The 17,821-nt window shown below is 42.9% G+C and overlaps 1 protein-coding gene across 14 annotated transcripts in view; it reads right to left on the bottom strand.

Moving 5' to 3' along the window:
- KMT2A (lysine methyltransferase 2A) overlaps positions 1-17,821 on the bottom strand; it is a 91,459-nt gene that overhangs the window by 14,643 nt on the left and 58,995 nt on the right. For 10 of the 14 annotated variants that reach the window (XM_065529038.2, XM_065529040.2, XM_065529039.2 and 7 more), the window contains 14 exons: positions 17,696-17,806; positions 17,327-17,400; positions 16,223-16,416; positions 15,751-15,857; positions 14,102-14,239; positions 13,676-13,834; positions 12,779-12,896; positions 12,286-12,364; positions 10,428-10,588; positions 9,720-9,905; positions 4,914-9,162; positions 3,937-4,038; positions 2,252-2,316; positions 1,326-1,496 (listed from right to left, as the gene is read on the bottom strand). In XM_065529038.2, coding sequence (XP_065385110.1) covers positions 1,326-1,496; positions 2,252-2,316; positions 3,937-4,038; positions 4,914-9,162; positions 9,720-9,905; positions 10,428-10,588; positions 12,286-12,364; positions 12,779-12,896; positions 13,676-13,834; positions 14,102-14,239; positions 15,751-15,857; positions 16,223-16,416; positions 17,327-17,400; positions 17,696-17,806 — 5,914 coding nt within the window. The remainder of the gene's footprint in view (positions 1-1,325; positions 1,497-2,251; positions 2,317-3,936; positions 4,039-4,913; positions 9,163-9,719; positions 9,906-10,427; positions 10,589-12,285; positions 12,365-12,778; positions 12,897-13,675; positions 13,835-14,101; positions 14,240-15,750; positions 15,858-16,222; positions 16,417-17,326; positions 17,401-17,695; positions 17,807-17,821) is intronic. The other 4 variants (XM_065529041.2, XM_065529042.2, XM_065529045.2 and 1 more) reach the window with 1 other exon arrangement.

The raw sequence follows: 17,821 nt of genomic DNA, 5'->3' as shown, positions 1-17,821 counted from the left end.
GTTTTATACGACCACCAGAGCAGGCGCCAGAGAAAAGGCAAGTAGGTAAAGTAAAAAAGAACTTTATTAGCTAGCCAATGTGAAAGAAGATAGGGCGAAGTTCACCGGTCTCCGGCGTTTTCGGGTGAAGTTCCTGGGTCCACATATGAGACGGGGCCGAGGAAGTTCGCGCCACGTGGCTGCCCGGAGCGGCTTTTATATCTCGGGCCTGGGAGTGGGAGGGCAGTAGGCCGGCCATGGGCGGGTTGGGGGCCGTGCGGTAGGCGCGGCCAGGTAGGTTTCGGTTTCCCCAGTCAGACGTCAGGTTGCGCCTGCGCAATTGACCTGTGGGTTTCCCGGGCGCGGGAAAGTCGGTGATGAAGAACCCGGAAATACGCCATCTTAGTCCCTTTTGTTCGTTTTCCTCCTCCCTCCGTTCAGACACTTTCACTACCACCTGACATGGATTTCAACGCCATCTCACCTGACACTACTCTAAACCCACCAAATGCAATCATGCCTTTCTAACTTTGCTTACCTTCCTTCTTCTTCCTAGAGAGCCCTGCATTCTTCTTTGCCTAACCAAAATTCCATTTTCTCCTTTAACAGAATCTTCTATTAATCTTCATGGGTTTTTGATAACACTAACTCACCCATGGTGACCTTTCTCTCCTTGAACTCTTCTAGTACTTACAGCCTAGAGAACATTTACTAGTCCTTCAAAGGCGGATGAATACCTACATGCTTGCAAAACAAAGATGGATAAGAAAATAAAATTCCAGCCCTTATGAAGAGTTCGCTGTTGAGTGAGTGATAAAAGTAAACAAACATGTACAAAACAAATTTTAAGCTATGAGAGAAGAACATGTAAGATTCAAAAGGAGGGAGAGGGAGGGCTTAGCTACCTCAGAAGGTCAGGAAAGACCGTCTGAGCTAGATCTTGAAGGGTGAGCTAGAGCTCACCAGGTGACTGAGGGCAGGGAGAGAACTCCAGGCAGAGGAGAAAGCATGTGTGAAGGCACACAAGGGAGAGAGAAGGGCACAGAAGGCGCATGAGGGAATGGCAAAAGACAAGGCTGGTGGGGGGAAGCAGGGTTCTCATGGGCTCCGCTAAGGTGTGTGCAATGTTGAAAACATAATCTGTATCATTAATTTTTCATGTAAAATATGGCCATTTCTCCAACAAGACAAACTTCTCAAGGACAAGGAAAATGTATGATGCCTCCAGGTATCCCCCATACTTCCTAGCATAAAACAACCACCTAAATGGTGCTAATACTCAGAAAATGAAGCTCTAGCTGAAACAGGGCTTCTGCTGATGAGTCAATCTGATTTAATCCACTCACCTTCAATACTTTCTGCACAGATCTGAAAGCCATCATCACTGGAAATTTCAAAAACAAGTCCTTTCTTGGGTTTTTTCTCAGTAATGCTTTCCTTCCGCTTTTGTTCTTGCTGAAGCCAAAGCATCAGTGGAGAGCTGAAATTACTTTCTTCTTCTTCCACTGTTTTAGGTTCTAATAGGGAGAAAATAGATAGGGGCCAAAGTGGTTGCAGCAACAAATGCTCACTGAGCACTGACTACCTGTAGAGTATTTTACATAAATGATCTCTAAGCCTAACCACATTCCACAGTTGGTTTATTATTCCCATTTACATGTAACAAATCCAAGACTCGAAGAGCTTGCCTAGGTCATTGCTAGAAAGTAGTGACTAAAACCAGAATTTTTTTCACATGAAGTTGTCTCTGTGGTAGAATTTCTGGTACGACAATCTGATAGTTTTTCAATAAGCAACTGTCCTCAAAGAGTTATAGCCAGAACTCTCTAATCTTAAAGTGACCATTTGTTTCCTCATCAAATTCATTAGAACTGATGGAAAATGCTATGGCGATGTATCTGGTATTGTAACCAAAATCTGACTATCTAATAAAAATGGTTCTTAGTTTTCTTTAGTGACAACTAAAAAGTGAAGTCAGGTTATTACTAGCTATTTAAACCTCAGTGCTGGTAAAACCAGTATAGCAGAAGAGTATGGGTATTGTCTTGAGTCCTTAGCTGACAGATGATCATAGAATATGTACTGGAAGAACACTGCACCAAGAGACAGGTGTGCCAAGTTTCAGTCTCCAATGTGGGCCAAATCACTTAACTTCTTTGGAGCTTAGATTTTTTTTTTTTAAACATAGAAAATAAGTAGGTAAAGTGGGTCATTTTCATGGTCCTTTTAACGTTGATATTCTCGGATTCTAACCTGTTACCCACCCACATACCTGTACTTTCTTGCTCATTTGCTGGATTTTGGGTCACCTGAACTTCCGGAAGAACAGCCACTTGCCTAAATAAAAACCAAATGTAAGATATAATATCAGTTAGTTCTTCAATTCGAAGAAAAACATCCATAATTTTCTATACAGCTCTGGTATACAAAATAACTGTTAGAAAATGAACCACAGGGGGCTTTCTGTAGAACTTGTGGAATGAATACAACCACCACACCACTGTATGGTAAATATAAAACTCTTTTGTGAGATTCTTTACCAAATACTGACATTGTTTCTGTTTTTAAAGTTGTAAATTGTGCCCTTGAAATTCTTCTCATACTCTTAGTATTAGAAAAAATGAAAGGACACTTGTCAGAAGCAATTCTAAAGTTACTTAAATAAGTTAGCTGGTTTAACTAAAAATAAAAAATAAGCTGCATGAGCTTATAAACCACCACCAATTTTCACTTTTTTTTTTTTTTTTTTTGAGATACGGTCTCACTTTGTTGTCCAGGTTGGAGTGCAGTGGCAATCACGGCTTGCTGCATCCTCCGATTCCCAGGCTCAAGCAATCCTCCTACCTTAGCTTGGACTGTGGATGTGCACCACCATGCCTGGCTAATTTTTAATTTTTGTAGAGACAGGGTCTCCCTATGTTTCCAAGGTTGGTTTCAAACTCCTGGGCTCAAGCAGTCCTCCTGCCTTGGTCTCCCAAAGTGTTGGGATTAGAGGCATGAGCCACTGTGTCCAGGCCCAATTTTCACTTTTTTAAACTAAATAAATTCTGGAAACAATCCAAATATATATCACTAGAGGACTCATTAAATTACCGTAGATCCACACAATAGAATTGGGGGCAGCGATTTAAAAAGTGAAGCACACCTATATATACTGGCATAGAAAGATGCACATAAGTGAAAAGCCAAATATAGAACAGTATGTGCAGTATTATTCCTTTTATGTTAAAAAGCATATACATATTCATATATATACCATGTTTATCTGTATATGCATAGAAATGTCTGCATAGATAAAAACAAATTATTAGCAATGACCACCTCTAGGGAATAGACTGGGCGGGGGTGAGGGGGACAAACAGGAAACTACTATTCATAAATAATTCCTCTGTTCTATTTTTTGTTTACTTTTTTACAAGCCTGTATTATTCCCATTTAAAAAACTTTGGCAAGAAAACAAAAATGTGAATCAGGAAGAACTATTTTTTTACCTTTTTTTTTTTCTGAGATGGAGTCTCGCTCTGTCGCCCAGGCTGGAGTGCAGTGGCCGGATCTCAGCTCACTGCAAGCTCCGCCTCCTGGGTTCACGCCATTCTCCTGCCTCAGCCTCCCGACTAGCTGGGACTACAGGTGCCCACTACCATGCCCGGCTAATTATTTTTGTATTTTTAGTAAATATGGGGTTTCATCATGTTAGCCAGGATGGTCTTGATCTGACCTCGTGATCTGCCCGCCTTGGCCTCCCAAAGTGCTACGATTACAGACGTGAGCCTGGCCTGGAAGAACTATTTTTTAAATGAGGTGGACAAAATTGAGAACTTAGTCTTTTTTTTTTTTTTTTTTTTTTTTGAGACAGAGTCTCTGCCCATCTCGGCCTCCCAAAGTGCTGGGATTACAGGCGTGAGCCACCATGCCCGGCCGAGAGCTTAGTCTTAAAGGACAAATTCTTCAGCTTACCCTGCAGGTTGCCCACATTCCTTCTGGGAGGACTGCTCCACATTAGCTGTGTCCTGCTGCTCAGCCTCTGCTCCTGGAGTCCTGGAACACAGGCGTTTGTATCTTTTCAAGACAAACCACCAGTAAATATGTACAGAATGTGGAGGTGAGTCAAAAGAAATGGCTCTATCAGGATCTGATAAAGTCTATAAGCCAGCAAAACTGACCTAAGGTCATAAAGGTTAGAATAATGGTTACTTTGAGGGGGCACTGACCTTATAAGAGAAGGCACCCTTGTGGGTTGCTAGAAATGTTCTGTATCTTGATCCAAGTGGTCGCTACATAGATGCACTCTACCTAGGCTGGAGTGCAATGGCATGACCATGGCTCATTTAGCCTCTAACTCTTGGGCTCAAACAATCCTCCCACCTCAGCCTCCTGAATAGCTGGGGCTACAGGTGTGCAACACCACACCACACACACTCTACAAAAAAATTCTTTTTTGTAGAGACAGGGTCTTACTATTTTGCACAGGCTGATCTTGAACTCCTGAGCTCAAGCAATCCTTCTGCCTCAGCCTTCTAAAGTGCTGGGATTATAGACATGAGTCACTGTGCTTGGCTTTCAATGATAAAGTTTTAAAAAAAGGACTCTATGTGGATTTACCAGAGGGAGCTTTGCCCTCAAGATAAGAATAATCATTCTGTAGTATAAGCCTCAGTAAAAAAGAAACAGGAACAAACAGCAACACTGTTTGAAATCAGAGCAAAAAGTAATTAGATGTGGTTCTATCCAAGAGACAAACCGCCCATGGATGGAACTACATTTTGCTATATAAATCACCACTCAGAGAGAAAAAAATTCAAAACCCAGAAAACTCCCAAGTAACGCAACTTGAACAGAAGAGTGTCTCTCCCAGAAGAGTACCACATCAACAGCCCCTAATTTACAGCATGAAATCCCACAGACCTAGCCTAGCTAGTATTTGGATCTCTCACCCTGTGCCTGAGGTCAGGGACGTTGCTTCTTGGTCTGGAATGTGTGCTTCAGAAGAACTGGTCCGCAAATGGGAAACTTTGTGCTTCTTGCCATTCCCTTTGTCTAGAGGCAGCTGAAACCGTTTGGTTTTTGGTTTGGGTTTAGTGGGACCCGGCACTGAAGGGCTTGCTGACCGCTGTCCAGAGGATGGAGAGGATGGAGAACCCCCAGGAGAGGTGGAGCTGGCTTGTACAGCTGAGGATAAAGCCTTGTTCTGCTCCAGCCCCACGCTATTAGGAGCGTCTACCGTCTGGGTAAAGTTGGATACCTGGGGCCCTGAAGCAGAATCAAGATCACGCTGGGAAGAATGAATCCCAGTTTTGCTGGCAAGGAGCTGGTTCACATGCTGAAGCTGATAGTGTTCGTCTGCTTCCCCAGAAGGTGAAGCGGCTGTTACGCCTGTAGTCTGAGTGGAGGGGAGCACACAGATGCTAGATGCTGCTGTCATTGCAGCAGTAGAGGGGGTCTGTGATGTCCCCAGTTGTGGAAACATTCCTGAACTTGGTGGTAAAGCCACAGGCTGGTCCTGAATCCCCAGGCTCTGCTGGCTAGCTTTGATTAAAAGATTGCTTATTGAGCCAATATCTGGGGTACCAAGCAACCTCGGGTTGGTTAAGGTGACGTGTCCTGGAACTGGTGCACTACTTGTAGGGGTTGTGGTAGTTTGCATGGATACAACATTCAAGACAGAGGAACTGGATGCCAAGCCAGACACAGACCCTGATGTGAGGTGGCTAGTATCCTGGCTTATTGTTGATGTGCCCGACGCTGTGGCAGCAGTTCCTCCCACACTCTGTGGTAACAGGGGTGCCGGTTCAAAATACATGATGCTAGATTTAGATCTTTTTATGATGTTGGGGACAGTTCGATGAGATGAAGTATTAAGTGACCCCAAATCTAACAGATTGGGATGATTAGGAAGCTGGGAGGGTGTGAAGTTAATCAATGTCATATTAGAAACCACATCGGAAGGGGCAATGTTTGAAGGGGTACTAGAGGGAGCAAGTTTTTTATTCTTTCGGGTCTGTAGACGAGATATGGGTCTTTTCTTGAGTCCAGAGGATGGAGTGGCTACTGTGGTACTGAGGTCTGTCCTCTGGCTGGATTCTGAAACCAAAAGTTGGGGATCTGGAGGAGGCTGAACCCCAATAAGCAGGCCTGAAGGAGGACTGCTGATGTTGGGTGGGAAACTACTTTGAGTAGCTGCAGGGAAGGAATGTAAGTGCTGGTGATGAGACATGGGTAGCAATCCTTTGCTAGCAGAAGGGAACAAAGATTGAGAAGTTGGCAAGCTTGGATTTAGTCCTGTGGTGAGGGTGAGACCACTTCCCATGGGCCCCAGTACTGAAGTATTTGTCTCCATCACACTGGGTGTAGAACTAACGGAAGAGGTCAATTGGATTTTTTGTGTCACTCCATTTGGAAGAGTTTGGAGAACATAAAGTGGCTGCATGTTCTGATTAACAACTATGAGTTTCTCAGTGGCTGGCTTCAGGTGGGGTGGAGTGGTCTGGACAGCTGCATTGGAAATCTGAGACGGGCCAGGACTATCAGTAGAATTGGGCACGTACTTCTGGTTCTGGATAGGAACAGTTGGGGAAACAGGTACCTGAAGGCCAGGGGTGCTACTGTTTCTAGTTAAATCCTGATTGTTGCCATGACCTTGCTCTACGGAACCACAAGGAGGGCTAGAGATGTGGTCTGCATCCATGTGTCCTTGGATAAAATGATCAGGAGTCATGTGGCCTTCAGGAGTTGGATCTACTCCTGGGCTCAGCAGTGCTGGGTCACCTTCAGAGGAGGCTACAGATTTTTCTGTGATGGTTACTCTCTTCTCCCCTGAGTCTGAGATTACAGCTAGTCTACTGGGATTCTGGCTGGGGACAGTGGGACTCCGGGTGGTCAAGACAGACAGATCAGATGGTAGCTCTAGAGGCAACTCAAACTGTTCCTCTGCTGAGATAGAGGAAGAGACACTACTATCCACAGGTTCTGTTGTAGGCAGCTGCTGAGAAAATACTTCAAAAAGACCCATGTCTTTTTCACGATTACTGTCAAGACCCAAACCTTCACCAAGATTCAGGAGTTCTGATGAAGATGACTCTGGGCTCTCACCCAAAGCCTGCATGGATGGAGTATTCTTTAGTACAAAGTCCATAATGTCTGAAGGCAGGATATTCCCACAGTCATCACTGTTGTTATTGTCTGAATCTGATTTCAGGAGCTCAGTATTATAGGTGTCCAGTAAATTTTTGTCTGAGGGGGTACTTGTGTGGACTCTGCGGCTTGACTCCAATGAGCTGAGCTGAGCTTCCAAGGAGTCCTGTCCCTGTGTTTTAACTCTGCTCACAGAATGGCAGTTATCCATCTTTGGCTCATTTTTGTGGCCAACAGAACTCTTGATGACATGTTCTTTCTCCCCAGCATCTTCAGGTCGATCAATCTTTAAGTTCTCTGTTCCATTTTCTTTACCGTTTCTTTTTGGAATCTGGCTGCTTTTCCTTGTTGTGGCTGTGACACTAGTATCACTCTCTGTCCCATCATCAACACCATCCAACTGTGAGATTTTCGGAAGATCACACTGTTCCTCCTCCCGAAATAAATTATGGGATGCTAGTCGTTCCTCTCCACCTGAAGAAATCACTGTTCTAGTGAAGTTGTAATAGTATAAGTCGTCTTCATCCGAAGTGCTTAAGTCATCGGCCCCATCCACCTGTCCTTCAGCCGATCTCTTGCCTCGCTTCTTCCCAGTTGAGCTGCTATAGAATGGAATGTCTTCTTCACCATAGGATCTTACTCCATAGAGTGGGGTAAGCCCAAAGAACATGTTAGAACGTGCACGGGCACTGCGACGGGGATACCTCCTTTTAAAAGAGCCATCCTCCTGAGGTTTGGGGCCATCTGGAAGCATTAGGTTTCTGTCCTGTACTGGAAGATTCTGATAGTTGTTACTTTGAGAATCCTGGCATGAGGTATTATTGGGGCTTGGTTGGGCCACTGGACCATCTGCTGGATTTTCAGAGGCTGAAATTGGTTCTGGGGGAGATGTTGACTCTATTTGCAATGGGGAAGCAGGACTACTTTCTTTCAGGGTGTTTTTGGATTGACTCTCATTTTCCATTTTTAGAGGTGTCAGTGTCACTTTGACTGTGCGTTTCCGTGGTGCCTGTAATTCCTTGGCAGATCCTTCTACTTGCATGGGTGGAGCTTTGGGGACTCCTGGCATAGAAAGGCCTTTATCACCAATCTTATCAGAAGAAACATTGTTACATGGTCTTTGGCCCATATACTCAGGCGTCAAAACCTCATCCATAAACTCTGGCTTCAAGTTTCCTTCCTCACCAGTTGTCACCTGACCAGGTTCCAAAAAAGATTTACTGGAATGCTTTTCTTTGAAAGTTTCTTTACAAGACTTTTTTCCTTTCTGTCTCCTATCTCTGGAACTAGATCCCATATGCTCATTGATAATGGATGATCTGTTGCTCATTCCAGATAGCTTCAAGGTTTTGACTTCAGTATCTTCATCTGGAGAGGGGTTTGCTGATTGGGTAGAATCTGTGTGTTGGTCTCGATCATTCCTTTGCCCTCTCAAATGGAGGTGTGGAAAGGAGAGGGCCTCTTTAGAAGAAAACGACACCGAAGAGGGTTCAGCAAAGGAGCCAATTTTACTAACATTCAGTTCCCTAGATGTTGTGTTATGAACCTGTGGGGTCAGTTTAGGAATTCCAGGGTAAGCCACATTATGTGCAGATCCCTCTGAGCTCTTGGAACTCAGCACTTTGGTCTTCTCTCCCTTTAAAGAGGAGCTCTTGGAGGCCAAGTCTGAAGCACTGGACTGCTTCATTTCTGAAGATGAAGATCCATCCAAGTGACTGTTTTTATTGCCTACAGTAACCACTGTCCTTTGCAAATTTGAAGAGGCGGAAGTGTTTTGCCCTAAACTAGTACTTGAATTCAGTGGCCCTAAGACATGATCAACTGCTTTGGCACTTGATTCAAGATCAGTAGCGGTCCCAATGGTGGAGACTGAGGAAACATTATTCCTAGAGTAAGTATTCCCAGTTCTCATTGGAGACATTATCCGGAGTTTGGACCGCTGAGGTGATAAGGAAGAGGTACTGTGACGCCTGGAGCCAATACTTCGAAGTCCAGAGGAGAGTAAAGGATCACCTACTGTGACTATTTCATGAGTGGTTGGGGTAGGACTTCCTAAACAAGAGAGAAAAAGTAATAAATGCTATTGTAGATAGAACAAATGTGTAGAAGTCACTGGTTTCAATGATTTGACTATATATATACACACACATATATATATATATTTATAGATAACTAGAAATCTACATTTTCTATTTATTTATTATTTATTTTTTTGAGACAATGTCTCACTCTGTCACCCAGGCTGGAGTTCAGTGGTATGATCTTGACTTACTACAACCTCCACCTCCTGGGTTCCAGCGATTCTCCTGCCTCAGCCTCCCGGGTAGCTGGGATTACAAGCATGTGCCGCCACACGCGGTTAATTTTTGTATTTTTAGTAGAGACAGGGTTTCACCATGTTGGCCATGCTGGTCTTGAACTCCTGACCTCAGGTGATCCACCTGCCCTGGCCTCCCAGAATGCTAGGATTACAGGGGTGAGCCACTGCACCCAACCTGAATCTACATTTTCAATCAGTAAAAGTCACCGAGATAAAGCTGCCTGAAAGAATTACAAATTAATCTTTGGGCTGATCTTCTTAGGTCAAGTAGGTCAATAAAGTCTTTTACCTGCAGAAGGCAATGGCCGACAGCCAGGGGATCTCTGTGTCGGAGAATAACTGGGTGTTCGAATCCTGGGGACCTTTGAGATGACATGATAGTAACAGGAGCCAGAGGTTTGCGAATGAGGAGGTCGGTCTGGTGATGGAGGACTTATAATTTCAGCTGTGTTTTGATTCTCTTTTGATGAACTTTCTGTGGCAGGAAATAAAAACTCTTAACTGAAAAAGCCCAATTAAAATATCAAACTAATTAACCAATAGAAAGTCAGCTATTAGGTAAATGTAAAACTAGAAGCAAATGAGACCTCCCAAGTAAATGACTTTTCCCCCAGCTTTCAATCATAGTACTCCCTGAATCGAATTCAAGTTCCAACCCATCTTTCTTTTTTTTTTTGAGACACAGTCTCACTCTGTCACCCAGGTCGGAGTGCAGTGGCGTGATCTTGGCTGACTGCAACCTCTGCCTCCCGGGTTCAAGTCATTCTTGTGCCTCTGCCTCCCGAGTGGCTGGAATTACTGGGATTCCAGGTGCCTGCCACCATGCCTGGCTATTTTTTTTGCATTTTTAGTAGAGACGGGGTTTCACCATGTTGGCCAGGCTGTTCTTGAACTCCTGGCCTCAAGTGCTTCACTTGCCTCAGCCTCCCAAAGTGCTGGGATTACAGGCATGAACCACTGTGCCCAGCCTCAAGTCCCGTCTTGATTCAAGACTAACCTGTAAAAGATGTTGGACTATGGGCAATGGTCCTGTTTTCATCATGTTCAACAGTGCTGTTGATATCCGGCTCTACGACTGGAGGACGGCACTCCACTATCTTACACGTATATACACAGCGCTTGCGAGCATCTGTGGTGCTCCAGTATACCCTGGAACACCTGGGTAAACAGATTTGGGAAAATCATCATAAGGGAGAGGACAGAAACAGAAACTAGTATTTTTCAAAACCTCTCTTCATCCTAGGTTCCCTGGTCCTTTTAATTACAGAATTTAGCTTTATTTCATGGGTTCTTAGTACAGATTCCCCTAGTTAGGTTGTTCCAAGCTTTTTGAAGTCCTTGGTTTTTCTTAGCCTCTCAGAAAATAGCCTAAGATCTTTTTTTCTTATACCATAAGCAGGCACCAAATATAGTAAAATATCCTAAAAGCAAGAGAAAGAAAAATATTAACTACTACAAAAATTAGTTTTGGCCTTCAGGACAGAACTACCGCCTTACAATGTATACAAAGTATGGTCCGAAAATAAAACAAAGGGCAAACCTGTGGTGTTTCCTTTGGGAGAAAAGCCCCATGAGACAAGAGAAATGTAACTGCTTCAAATTTGCTGAATGCTAGTGGAGTCTGGTTTGTGTGACAAGCTGCCAGCTAAATGTGGAGCACAGACTGTGTCATCGGAATAGGAATAGAGTAAGTTGGAGCATATATTGCAGAATGAGACTCCAACGCGAGAGCGGTAGAAGGGGAATTTTGAACTTGTATTGTTAGCTTGTTAGACATTTTAACAACTTGCTTCATATAGGTAAGATTATAAATTCTTTTTTTTTTTTTTTCTTTTTTTTGAGACGGAGTCTTGCTCTGTTGCCCAGGCTGGAGTGCAGTGGCCGGATCTTGGCTCACTGCAAGCTCCGCCTCCCAGGTTCTCGCCACTCTCCTGCCTCAGCCTCCCGAGTAGCTGGGACTACAGGTGCCAGCCACCACGCCCGGCTAATTTTTTGTATTTTTAATAGAGACAGGGTTTCACCGTGTTTGCCAGGATGGTCTCGATCTCCTGACCTCGTGATCCGCCTGCCTCGGCCTCCCAAAGTGCTGGGATTACAGGCGCGAGCCACCGTGCCCGGCCTAAGATTATAAATTCTTATTGAAAATTTTGATCATTATTGTGGGGATTTATAGTTTTAGAAGGACTTATAAAATGTAAAGTTGGGAACAGGGCATGAGCTGTTTTATCCATGAAAACAATCTGCACTCCTGAATGGAGATAAATGTAATTTGGAGGAATCTTTTTTTTTTTTTTTGAGATGGAGTCTCGCTCTGTCGCCCAGGCTGGAGTGCAGTGGCCGCATCTCAGCTCACTGCAAGCTCCGCCTCCCGGGTTTACGCCATTCTCCTGCCTCAGCCTCCCGTGTAGCTGGGACTACAGGCGCCCGCCACCTCGCCCAGCTAGTTTTTTGTATTTTTTAGTAAAGATGGGGTTTCACTGTGTTAGCCAGGATGGTCTCGATCTCCTGACCACATGATCCGCCCGTCTCAGCCTCCCAAAGTGCTGGGATTACAGGCGAGAGCCACCACACCCGACAATTTGGAAGAATCTTAAGAGACTGACCTTGTGTTTTCTACTTAGGTTTTAAGTAATTCTGAAATGATGTCAATAATACTTTCCTTCAATAACTGGATTCAGCTAACATAAATGCTGCTTTAGTCCCAATCTACAAGCAGATGAATCAGAGAACTAGCAAACTAAGTAATTAACTCTTAGTAGCAGTTTAAAGTAGCTAACAAGTATGCCTCTACATTTAATGACCTTCAGTGTATTCAGGTTGTGGGGCTGCTGTCTTCTCTTTATAGTGCTACTTACTGATATCCAATAGGAAAGAGCTTATCTTCACAGTCAGAGAGATCATTTAGAATTCCTAAGCAGTCGATTGTCATAGAGCCTGACCAAGGAAAGAAGAACTGATTAGAGGAGATAATGAGTGTCATTTTATTTTTTTGAGAGAGTCTCACTCTATCGCCCAGGCTGGAGTGCAGTGGTGCAATCTCAGCTCACTGCAGCCTCTGCCTCCGGGGTTCAAGTGATTCCTATGCCTCAGCCTCCCAAGTAGCTGGGATTACAGGCATGCACCACCACTCCCAGCTAATTTTTTTTAGTACAGATGGGGTTTCGCCACATTGGCCAGGCTGGTCTCCAACTCCTGACCTCCAGTGATCTGCCCGCCTCAGCTTCCCAAAGTGCTGGGATTACAGGCGTGAGATACCACACTGAGGGTCATTTTATAACTGAAATTTATAACCAGAAATTTCCCCAATGATATATACAGCCTTCCCCAATAACCAAGGCTAGGTCATACCAATCATCATGTGGATATTTTCTGGTTCCAAGCCATTGAGAAACTTCCTTCTCAAGCTGATTCCTTCAAAGTCCACAAACACTCTTCTGAAAACTTCAAATCCATTCTCAGGAACCACCTTAAATAAAACCCATGGTAGCTGTTAATAGGCTGTCCCTTTGCACATTATACTCATGATCCTGACTGTCTCAGAGTGGAAGGCACACAGCATATCTCAAAAGCATCCTTCTGTTTCACTTAGCAGGACACTTCTGTATTTCCCAAAAGAGAGAGTGCCTCTAGGAACACCTAATAGAAAAGCAAAACAGTTTATCATCTTGCTATATTTTTGTATTTTTCTTTTGAATTTCTAAATAATTCAAAAAGCAACTAAATAAGCCATGAAAAGACTTGAAAGAAACTTAAATGCTAAGCAGAAGACGCCAGCCTGAAAAGGCTATGTACTATATGATTCCAACTATGTGAAACTCTGCAAATGGCAAGACTATGGAGATAATAAAAACATCAGTGTTTGCCCAGGGTTGGGGAGAGGCAGGGGTGAATAGGCAGAGCGCAGAGGATGTTTAAGGCAGTGAAAATACTCCATATGATGTTATAATGGGGGCTATATGTCATTATATCTTCATCCAAACCCACAGAATGTACAACACCAAGAGTGAAAGCTAATGTAAACTACGGACTCAAGGTAATAACCATGTGTCCAGTGTAGGTTTATCCATTGTAACAAATGCACCACTCCAGTGGGGGATGCTGATAATGGGGGAGGCTGTGCATATGTGGGTGCAGGGGGTATATGGGAAATCTCTGTACCTTCCAGTCAATTTTGCTGTGAACCTAAAACTACTCTAAAAAATAGTCTTTATTTTTTTTTTTAAAAAGCAACTGAAGCTCTCTCACTTCGCCTTTGATCAAATCCCGATGTCGTTGGCAATACACTTTTTTATCATCCAGAAAGACACAGTTCTTGGCTCGGGAACACATAAAGTGATAGTTGCTGGTGCAGGATGTGAGACAGCAACCCACGGTGGCTCCTGGCTTTTGGCAGAATTCACATCTCTAAAAATCCAAAAAGAAAAGAGCCCTATTCAGATTTTCAGATGTTTTAAGACGTTTACCATCTCCTCTATAGACTCATCCCATTCTGCAGTTCCTACAATTCATTTTATCTATTGGTAGTCTGTTGAATTATGTATATCAATACTTGTTGGCTAACTACCCTGATGGCACTGTGAAAAATATCAGTGAGGCCATATTCACCCACAGGAAGAATATCTGGAAACTGAGAGGGAATCCCTTGCATAAAATTTACCCATAAGGTCTTACCAGCTGCTTGCCCCTGATCACAGCCATATGCACATTCTTTAGTGATCCGTCATCATCTTCAAACACTTCCGCAGACCACAGAGCACAATTTACATGTGTCCACTCATTTTGGCCAATATATAGCAAACGACCAGCATCCTATAAAATAGAGATTTATTTTTTCCTAAAGAATATAATGCCAAAGGAGGTTTTCCTTGGCATTAGCTTTTCTTCAGTGAGGATAACCTCAAGAAAGCAACTGTAATTCTTTAATGCAGGGAGGCACACAGAAATCAGAATTCATTTTGCAACGTTGCTCTGTTTCCACTTCCTTCTTTTCTAGATTACTTTTTCCATAGACTGAAACTATTTTACAAATCTAGAGAATAAAAAAATGAGCTGGGTATGGTGGTTCACGTCTATAATCCCAGCACTTTGGGAGGCTGAAGCGGTAGGATCTCTTGAGCCCAGGAGTTTGAGACCAGCCTGGGCAACATAGGGAGACTCCGTCTCAACAAAAACAAACAAAAAATTAGCCAGCATGGTGGTGCGCATCTGTGGTCTCAGCTACTCAGGAGGCTGAGGTAGGAGGATTGCTTGGAAGCCGAGATTGCAGTGAGCCAAGATCATGCCACTGTACTCTAGCCTAGGTGACAGGGCGAGGCCTGGTCTCAAAAGAAAACAAACAAACAAAAAGAGCAATAGGTGGTAAGTTTATAAAAATGTGCACTGACGTCTATAAACTGTATTTCAAAGTCAGTTCTCTCAGACTGTATTTAAGAGTTTTTGGCCGGGCACAGTGGCTCACGCCTGTAATCCCACCACTTTGGTATATGAGGTGGGTGGATCGCCAGCCTGACCAACATGGAGAAACCCCGTCTCTACTAAAAATACAAAATTAGCCGGGCATGGTGGCACATGCCTGTAATCCAGCTCCTCGGGAGGCTGAGGCAGGAGAATTGCTTAAACCTGGGAGGCGGAGGTTGTAGTGAGCTGAGATCGCGCCATTGCACTCCAGCCTGGGCAACGAGCGAAATTCCGTTTCAAAAAAGAAAAAAACAAAAAACCAAAACTTTTAAAAAAAATTGTAGGCTTACTATGTGTGCCAGGCACTAAATAAAGGTTTTACATACATTATTTCATTTAATCCTCACAACCACTCTGAGGTAAGCATTATTATCTTCATTTTAAAGATGAAACTGAGGGTCAGAGAGGTTAAACTACTTGCCAAAGTCAGTAAGTAGGCAGTTAAGCACAGAAATGTGTTCAGGCAGGCGGCAGAACTGGGGCTCTTAACCATTCTGCTATCCTATATGAAACATAAGTTTTTTAATATGCAACTTAGATTTTATTAACTTGCACAAAATATTCTTGAGGAACTTCCATTACAAATTACTAGACATCAAGGGTTTAAGGCAAATCAGTCACCTTTTAATCAAGAAAATCAGTCATTAAAAAGCTCCAAGTGCCAAATAAATAAAAGTTTGAACTAAGTGACAAATAAATAAAAGTTACAAGTTAATAAGTTATAGGTAAATAAAAGTTATAAATTAGTAAGTTGTAAGTAAGTTCATTAAATAAATGGCACCCAGTCATCAAGTATGGACACAAGGACAAACAGTTCTTTTGGGGTATGTATTAACTAGGGCCCTGTGTCGCAAAGTACTTACATTAGCACTGTCATCACCATATGTCAAACATAAAGCACACTGTCTATTGTCTTCTATGCCTGGGGGTGGGTTCAGCTCTGGACTGTCTTCTCGACTCCTATCAGTACCTTGAAATCCAAAAGACTCCCATCAATACCTTGAGATCCAGTTAAAATTGGCAATACTATGTCTGATTTCCAGGAAAAAAGAAAACAATTAGCTTACATAGCCTACAGCCTATAAAATAACCACTTTTCAAAGTGTTCAGAGTAACGCTATCTCATTATCTATGTTACAATACTCAAGAGTATTTATATCAAGTCCTCATTAACACCTCAAGTGAAGCAAAATTAATGATGGTATTACATTTAAGGATGACCTTAAAATTCCTTTCTGATAGCCAAGTATATCTAATTTTAGTGAATTGGATTCACAAAGTCAATCGTCTGCATCTAGAGGGAAATGGGTGACGACGCTCCTTTTGGTGGCTTACTCAAAATTGGTGGTGTAGGAGGATGCAGAGGAGTTGGTGAGTCTGGTTCTCCAGGCCCTTTGGGTTTGGGAGCTGGAATAATTTTCTTCATTAAAGGAGGCTGCTCAGTGTGGCTGTTTTCCTCTCGCTCCTGCCACTGAGCATAATTATGGTCAAGTGAAGGTGGAAGCACTGCGTTTGGTAACATCCCACTGCTGAAAATAATTGATTCAACAAGCATTTATTGAACTCCTACAGTATACCTAGAACTGTATAAAATAATCAAATTCTTGATATCACCTGTTGCCCCATGTACGAGCCATTCACAGAATATAAGAACAAGTCACAGCATTTGGAAAACTGCAGAAGTACACAGAACTTAATATTTTAAAAAATATCTCAACATATGACTCTTGGTTAAACTTGCTGAAACAAATGATAACCCTATCAAAAAATCAAAAGAGGCCAGACGTGGGGGCTCACGCCTGTAATCCCAGCACTTTGGAAGGGTAAGGCAGGCAGATCACGAGGTCAAGAGATCAAGACCATCCTGGCCCAAATGGTGAAACCCAGTCTCTATTAAAATACAAAAATTAGCTGGACGTGGTGGTGCCCGCCTGTTGTCCCAACTACTTGGGAAGCTGAGGGAGGAGAATCACTTGAACCAGGGAGGCAGAGGTTGTAGTGAGCCGAGATCACGCCACTGCACTCCAGCTGGGCAACAGAACAAGACCCCGTCTCAAAAAAAAAAATTAATCAAATCAAATCAAATCAAAAGAATTTACATATGGAAAATCAAGAGCAGTACAAAGCACCATTTGAACTATCAGTCAAACAGAACCCATTTATAACAAGGCCAGCTACATGGCTATATCACACATGTATTGTACATTTGTCACAATTAAACCAAGCTCCTTACAATAAAACAAATACAAAAGTAAAGAACAAAAAGGCAACTGCCTATAACAAACATTAAGTGTAGTCCTCAAAACAGCACCGAAAAGGCATTTCAACCAATTCATTTCTAGTATTAAAACCTTTAGGAAAACTGCAATCTAGAAATACGAGAACTCTCAGACTTCTAGCCAATGAGGAGAAAAAAAAAGTGATGCTAAATTCACTTACTTGCTTGATACTTTATTTGGCTCCCAAAACCTGGACTTTTTGACACTGAACCATGGAAAAACACGTTCCATTTGCTAAAATAAAACACAAACAAAATGTAAATATGTAAACATTCATTTAGATACCACATGAAAAAACTTCAAACCAGCTTCTCTGTCAATATGAGGATAATTTCAGGCCACCAAGGGAAAGATCCATCCACTCTGGCAACCTCACCAAATTCCTCTCAAAGAATCAGAGGATCAAATTAAACCAAAGATGTTTCATAGACATGACAAAGCAAAAAGTAGAAGAGAATAAGTTCATTGTATTCACAGGGTAGTTACTTATAGGTAAGCATTAAAACCATGAATTAGTAATATCATTCACCCGAATGAAGAAGGACTTGACCATGCTGTTGGCTTTTTTAATTTCTGGCTGTCCTCCATCTGAATTAATGGCTGCTTGAATGATCTTCACAATATCATCACTGAACTCCAACTGTATACAAAAACA

The sequence above is a fragment of the Macaca fascicularis genome, chromosome 14 (assembly GCF_037993035.2).
Source record: "Macaca fascicularis isolate 582-1 chromosome 14, T2T-MFA8v1.1".
NCBI lineage: Eukaryota > Metazoa > Chordata > Mammalia > Primates > Cercopithecidae > Macaca > Macaca fascicularis.
Note: the sequence above shows the minus strand (reverse complement) of the source record. Positions and strands in the feature narration are given on the sequence as shown.